Here is a 7183-nt window from a genome sequence, read left to right on the forward strand (position 1 = left end):
TTTATACAGAAATTAACAGTGACTGTAAATATTTTTTTTAAATTATTAAATAATTAATAATGTACGTTTTTTTTGTTCTATGTTTAAGTTTTAGTGTTTCTTCTTTTCATTCAAAGATATTTCTGGAGCACCTGTTAAAAAAAAAAAAAAGATATATATATTTTCCCTGGGAAAAATAAAGTACATCTGATTCTGAAAATGTTGCGATTATGAATGATTTTCTCATTATATTGTAACACTTGTTTGTACAAAGGATATATGAGCTGCAAATGATCCTTTTTGTTGATTCTAACCAAGTTAATGTTTTAGGAACAAGACAAATAGACGAGCATAAAGGTTTAAAGTCAAGGTGAGAAAGGGCCACTTTGTGTTGATAAAGAATCATACACATTTTCAAAACTGCATGGATTATTGGTCTGCTTTCAGTCAATAACCACATATCGTACTGTGCAAACATTTTAAATATTACAGTACAAACTTTACAAAACAATTCAGTGGCCTGACCTCAGCTTCTACTTAAAGTTGCACACTGTTTTAATGCAATTGTACAAATGGTAAGCTTCAAAGCAGAGGTTAAATCAAGCATCATAATGCCAAAAACATCACAACTTCTTACATGTTTTGTTTAAACTGGTTTTATTGGAGTTAGTTTATTAATCTCATAAAAATGCAGTTTATCTGTAGGCAACAATAACAAAAAAAATTACATTTGATAACAGCCAAGAGGAAAACCTTATTTAAGAGCATGCTTTTTCATTTATTTATTTATTTTTTTAAAAAGACCCTTTTGTGACACTAACAAATGAAGCAAAAGGTTTTCCAAACTGCGAAACGAGGTCAGTGTGCATTCAAAGCAATACATGCAATGAGCAACTAATTCCAAGCTTGAAAGCTACAGCTAAAAACGTCCTTACGGTACCTTTATTATTCTAATAAATACAGCAGATCCTTTGATTTTCAGTTTGTAACCTATTTTTGACATAACTTGGCATGTTGTCAAAAAGAACATTTTGGCATTTATTAATTCACGTTTCATGTCAGGCATCGAGACAAATTAAAAGAGATGCTTTGTTCCAAAAAAAAAAAAAAAAAAAAAAAAAAAAAGGTAGAAAATCCAAAGATGAAAAAAAAAAAAATAACTGAACAAATATTTCTTTGTTTGATAATCTTTTTTTCAGTTTATAAATAATGATTTAAGAAAATAACTACTAATGGGAGGCCACCACTGTCATCTGTCAACCTCCTTTCGGTCAGCGCAACAATTGTGGGATGGCATTCTCACATACTGAGATCACATTAAAAAGAGAAAGTAAAAGAAATCCTGATGACACTTCAGTGCAGTGTAGTGGATGGTCTTCATTTCCATTTAAATATACAAAAAAAAGGTTAGAGTGCAGACTGTAAATTCAACATTCAACTAACAGTCCTGCTGATCAGAATTTCAGTCCCTATTAAAAGTCACATCTTGAATTGGTGGAAGAAACAAAACAGAGGAAATGCAACGGTCAGTGAAGTGCTATCAGACGCCCGTAGGAGCGAGGCGACTGATGAAGGCGATGCTGCTGTGGCACATCCTCCTGAAGAAGACGGGGCAGGCAGGCTTCATGATGAAATGCTCCAGAAGAATTCGTAGTTCTGTGAATAAGGTGCTGGGAAGACAATATAATGAAATGTTTAGAGCAAAAAGAAATCCTTAAAAGGTAACAGAAATGTCTGTTTTCAGTCAGTCATTTTCTCTATTCATTGTTGTATTCTGCAGCTATGAAAAACAAAATAACTTTTTTTGCAAACAAAACATTTGTTACAACATAAGCTTTAAAACACTTGCTAAGGTTTGGCCTTTTTACCTCGAAACAATAACTCTACTTTTCAATAGACGCAAATATGATAAAATAAAAGCCTTCCATACTGACTAATTATGGATCAATCACACCATAATAACTGTGCTGAGATTCATGCTGTATTCGATTGCACTCGGAACCCGGATAAATCCAAAAAAACAAATCGGAAAAGTCCAATAAAACAGCCCCTGAGCTCGGGACTCCGACTCTGGAATTGGGGCCGTATCCAAGCAGCCGAGTTGAGTTGCCGCACGTCGTGAGATGTAAACCGTAACTTTCTCCTCAACTTTTCGTTTTGTGTCGTCTAATTTGACATTTGCGTTACTAAAAGTGGGAATGGAAATGCCATTACAAAGTTTTCTACACTCTGCATAAGTAGTGATACATGTATAGTTTAATGCCTTCTTTCTACAGTCTATAGTTTAATGAAGCATGCAGGATTTCCCTCGCTAGTGTGTTCAAGTCATATTTACAGTGTATGACGTTTCTCTCTCTTTTACACACTATAGCAGCCGTTTTTACTCCTAAGAAAACATCAGCTTACTGTAGCTAGTCATGTTTTCTGAGCTCACTGAATAAAATGTATTTACCTCGGAGGTCAAAAATGACGTCCCGGATCATTCCGGGTTCCAAGTGCAATTGAACGCAGCATTAAACTTATATTTTCATGAGGTGAATTCAATGATCTAAAACTTTTTCCAGGTATGAAATGGATATTTTTTTTCTTAATAAGCATTCTCTACCTCACAGGTGTGACACTAAGATGCTGATTAGACAGCATTAATATTGCACAGGTGTGCCTTAGGCTGGCCTAAAAAGTAATCAAGGATACTGTTAAGGATTAGAGCATTTTTATTACTGCCAAAAAAATATTTGAACCTATAAAATTAAACAAGAATATTTTAAATACCATGTAATTAATATTTATTGCTCTATTTAATTTAGTTTTTTTGTATATTGACCACAGCAGTTTTTTGTATAACGGAACAAAGCAATGTTTCTTTAGCACTAAAAAAAAAACTCACCGGCAGTACGGGTTTCTTCTTGATGTGTAACGCAGGGTGAGGAATCGGTAGTAAATGAAAGGCAGCAGCAAACTCCCCTGTCCACTGTTAATGAGATCAAAATGAGAATGAAGCGGGGAGACAGTTAATTTAAAAACTCACGTTTCAAACATCCACCCTGCTAAATCAAACAATTCTTCGCAAATTGCCAATTCTAATAAAAAATTTAAAATAATCGAGAGATGCTGGTACACTTTGGACAAGTCATCAGTCCATCGTAAGGAAAACACAGGCACACATGTTCATGTTTGTGAAGCCTAAAACAAGTGTTTTGATGGAATAAAAAGAATGGATTCAGTTCTAATCAGACCTGAAGAGCATGAAGACAGTGGCTGGCATCAAGAAAATCTCGTTGCAGGCGATAAACTTCAGGATGTTCTGCTGGTTGGCGGTCAGTTTGTCCAAGAGGTTTCTCAGAAACATGAGGCTGTTTGGGCCGATGCACTGTGCAAAGAAATAAAGTAGGACAACCATAAACAGCTCAGTTCACTGCTCTCAAACACTCTGTATGCTTTTTTGCTTATTGTTTTAAACAAATAATAAAAGCCACCCACATCAAGGACTTTCTTTGTGTATGTAGTCGCATGAAGCAAAGAGAACAGAAACACTGGGAAGATGCTCACTGAAAGAAAATGTCAAGGATCAACAATATTAAGACAATAAACTTAGTTTTATGGTACCAATTTAGAGTGTGCATGACAGTGCACAATACCGAGTTACTTTAAGAACTAAGTTAGAAATATTATACAGTATTAGAAAAGAGTTATGACTATAAAAAGATTGTGCCTGTTATCGCCATCATAAGCACAAGAATAGACTCAACGGGCATGTATTATGAAGCTGGATAAGCAAATTTGGGATATTTCTCAGTCACAGAACCCCTGTCCAACAAAATGGGATATTAACACATTCAGCCTGGCTACATACACACTCCAGTGACAAGGGTGAAAACTGCAGTGTCAGACCATTCACAAACACGAAGAAACCATGCAGACGTACGTAACAATTGAGGGATAATTCTTTATAAATATGAAGAATAAAAATCAATAATTCAGACCAAAAACAACACTGTTGCTACAGAAAAAGCAGGAAAAAAAAGAATGCAGGAATTGATGAGTGTTCATTCTTAAATTAGTGAGATTATACAAAATTAATTAATGGGAGAAAAAACAAACACAAATTAGTTTTACTTTATTAAGGCACAGACATTGTCTGTGCCTTAAAGAAAAGTTAAATGGCGTCCTCGCTTTCCTTCACAATGAAACTGCTTATGCTATTCACAAAGAGAGCTATGCAAAAACCGCGGCTGTCAATCATCATCATATATGACGTAAAATTCCATTTTTTAACCTCAAATAACTTATTCAAAACAAACTTCACAGAAAAATGGGTTGATGACCTATACTGCAGCCAGTCAGCAGGGGAAACTCTAAAAATAAAAGCTTCACTCCACTGGGAAGCTTGTCCCATCCATCCTTTTTACAGTCTATGGCTCATACAGCTCAGCCTACATCATAAGGTGGACAATATTTGTAATTTATATTATCTTACAGGATTGAGGCTCTCTGTGTCACCACATAATAAATGAATGAATTCATGAATTCATCAGAAAGTGCCCGACACATGCAGGCTTCATCAGCTGACTAATGTAGGTCAGTCCATCAGATACAAATCTATAGATGTCCTATAGGACGGCATCAGGTAAATGAAAGGATAGCATCAATGCCTTAATATTTTCTCTCTCCTGTCGACATCACGTCAGATCCACACAGCGACGTGTTCACACAATGATCCACCTCTTCTTGCACAGGTCATTTTCCAAGAGAACTGATTGGTCAGGAGGAGGGACTTTTATACTCGCTCAGATCCTAGCAAGAACAAAATCTACTCCTGACCAGGTTAGGTGTTCAGCCTAAGTTACCATGGTGATTTAGCCCCATAAGATGTTAAGCAGCATCGTAGTACAGGACACAGAATAAATCCCAGAAGTTAGTGTGATAAGAGGAAATCCAGCTTTGTAGTGCAGGCCCTAAAGCTTCAAATATTAAATTAGCTTATATTAGATTGCAGCAGCCAGCAGCTTGACTGGTATATGAGAGGGGAAAAAGGATACTTGTGATGGGGTAGGAGTTGACCAGTATGACAGAGAAAAGTAAATAATGACAGCTGTCCTCCTGCAGGGCCTGGGCCATGAAAGCCCTGCTGAGCTGGAAGCGAGGAAGTCTCTGGTGTAGGCGGAGGGCACTGGTCAGGGCGTTGGCTAACAACGCTCTTTGATAGAAGTTAGCAGCAGCATAGGGTCTGAAAAACAAGCAGAGACCAGTAAGTTTCTGTTCAGGTGTACCATTTAGTCTCATTTTGGCTCATTACACACTCACCCCAAAATTGGTAGGATAAACATTACAGAGCAGTAGACGGTGAAGAGTCTTGACAGCCACATTGCAGTCTCCAGTTTGTTGGCCATTAAAAATTGCTGTGGGAAAAACAAAGTTATTCATATTATCAAACAGAACTACAAGGAACATTTTTGTCCAATCAATTTAAATTGTACCTGTAGTGAATTTTATTTGCAAGCTGTTTTAAAAGATCATATATAACAAGAGTTGGGTAACTTACTTTCAAAAGACAATGATAAAGTAAATGACAATTTGCAAAATAAACACTACTCTTTCGTGTCTTGTACGTAAATAGTGCAGCCAGCTGTGGCTGCTCCAATGGACAACACAACAAGCTCACAAAAACAGCTTGATACACGTCAAAAGTATTGCCAAAAAACATCTTTGTGTTGTCATCATAAATAAAGACTTTTTTTTTTTTTTTTTGAGAAAAAGGTAGAAAAAAAAAAACTTTAAGTAAAAATAAATTCAGGGAAATAAGGTGGGAGCCATAGATTTTATGTTACATTTATTTCCACTACAGGTACCCTGTAATTGTTATATGCTGTGTTCATAAAATAAAGATGAAAAGTAAACTTACCGCAGCACCCATTTGTGGAGGAGGAGGGGGAGGAGCTTGTTGGTTTGTGTCTGCCATCTTTGGGATAGTGAACTGCTCTGCTGGGAGGAAAAACAGTGCTGAGCAGGTTTTAAATGAAAACATTTACAAAAGCTCAAGGCTCTTTTGTTTTTTTGTTTTTTTTAAATCCTTGCAGTGTATTTATTTTGTGAAATTGAAATACATTTATTTTCAAACAAAAACAAAAAAAATATTCATTTTTCGCATAGAACAACAACACAAATATTGAAAATAAAATGATTCAATTTGAAACATGTGCTACAATAATTCCAGCAAGATTATTTTTGAGTAATATGTTACGGTTTCATTTATTTAGACAACTGTTCCTCAGGATATCTACTTTAATTTTGCTTAGTTTAGCAAAATAAATCTACGATTACGAGCTAATTGATTATCATTAGCTATTATTCATCCTGATTGCATTAGTTGATAACTAACAAAGTAAAGTGACGATGTCATCATCACTTCCTGTAGCAAATGATGTTAGCGAGCACACTGACTCGCTTATCTGCGAGTTTGGTAAGAAATGACAGCACATATTTAGAATAACTTTCCATTAATGTAGCATAGCCAATACACACAGCTCAAAATCGAATAATATATAAATATAGACTGTCGTTTAATATTAAACGGACAGGTGAGTCTACAATCTTCTGTTGCCATCGTTACTAGCCTGAGAGCTAAAGTTAGCATCATGCGTTGCTGTAACGCCAGTATTCATCAAAATGAGTTCTACAAAGCCGCTAAACACAATGAATAAAGCTGAATTGTGGTATTGTTAACCAGGCTAAAAGTACAAATCTTACCAGTGCTAAAGTATCGAGGTTATTCGTTGCGTCCTGATAAATAAAAGAGTTGCTGATGCACCGGGCGATTCAGTAGTAAATGATCAGCTGACCTTTGTCTTCTTCTTCTACTGCTTTGTTGATTTCCGGCGGATGGAGTCCCACTCGTTGCAATACCGCCACCTTGTGTCCAAATTAATTACCACAACTCCACCAGTAACAATACGTGCCACCACACTACAGACTTCAGCCAGCGGCGTTTCCTGTTTTTGCCTCCAGCCATGTCACTCGTGACGTAGGCCATTAAAGGGAATAAAAAATGAAATTAGACCCGTTTTTTCTGTTTTCATAGGAAATCTTTTTTCAGTTTTTCTGAGTTGATGAGATAGAAAATAAGTAAATAAAAAAATGGCTCTGTTTTTCTATTTTTCTAAGTAGATGATATACGTTTTTATAGGAAATATTTTTCGTTTTTCTG

The 7183-nt window shown here is 35.9% G+C and overlaps 1 protein-coding gene across 2 annotated transcripts; it reads right to left on the bottom strand.

Moving 5' to 3' along the window:
• Positions 1-1130: 1130 nt before the first annotated feature.
• Positions 1131-6878, bottom strand: tmem33 (transmembrane protein 33). Of its 2 annotated transcripts, none has more exons than XM_028460545.1 (8): positions 6727-6878; positions 5882-5961; positions 5284-5378; positions 5019-5206; positions 3460-3527; positions 3216-3349; positions 2867-2950; positions 1131-1649 (listed from the first exon to the last, which is right to left on the bottom strand). In XM_028460545.1, exons 2-8 carry the CDS (start codon positions 5936-5938, stop codon positions 1520-1522), a joined length of 756 nt encoding a protein of 251 aa, XP_028316346.1. In that variant the 5' UTR covers positions 5939-5961; positions 6727-6878; the 3' UTR covers positions 1131-1519. The 2 variants fall into 2 exon arrangements, with proteins under 2 accessions (XP_028316346.1, XP_028316344.1); XM_028460543.1 differs by having other exon boundaries at positions 1134-1649; positions 5882-5958; positions 6727-6853.
• Between the last annotated feature and the right edge of the window lie 305 nt (positions 6879-7183).

Source organism: Gouania willdenowi, chromosome 10 (genome assembly GCF_900634775.1).
Source record: "Gouania willdenowi chromosome 10, fGouWil2.1, whole genome shotgun sequence".
NCBI lineage: Eukaryota > Metazoa > Chordata > Actinopteri > Blenniiformes > Gobiesocidae > Gouania > Gouania willdenowi.

Excerpts from the sequence above, each read along its gene's own strand:
- tmem33 (XM_028460545.1), bottom strand. The coding sequence starts at position 5,938 with ATGGCAGACACAAACCAACAAGCTCCTCCCCCTCCTCCTCCACAAATG. Across the intron at positions 3,350-3,459 it reads ACACAAAGAAAGTCCTTGAT|TGCATCGGCCCAAACAGCCT; the intron begins GTGGGTGGCTTT and ends TTCTTTGCACAG. Across the intron at positions 2,951-3,215 it reads ACTGTCTTCATGCTCTTCAG|TGGACAGGGGAGTTTGCTGC; the intron begins GTCTGATTAGAA and ends TCTCATTAACAG.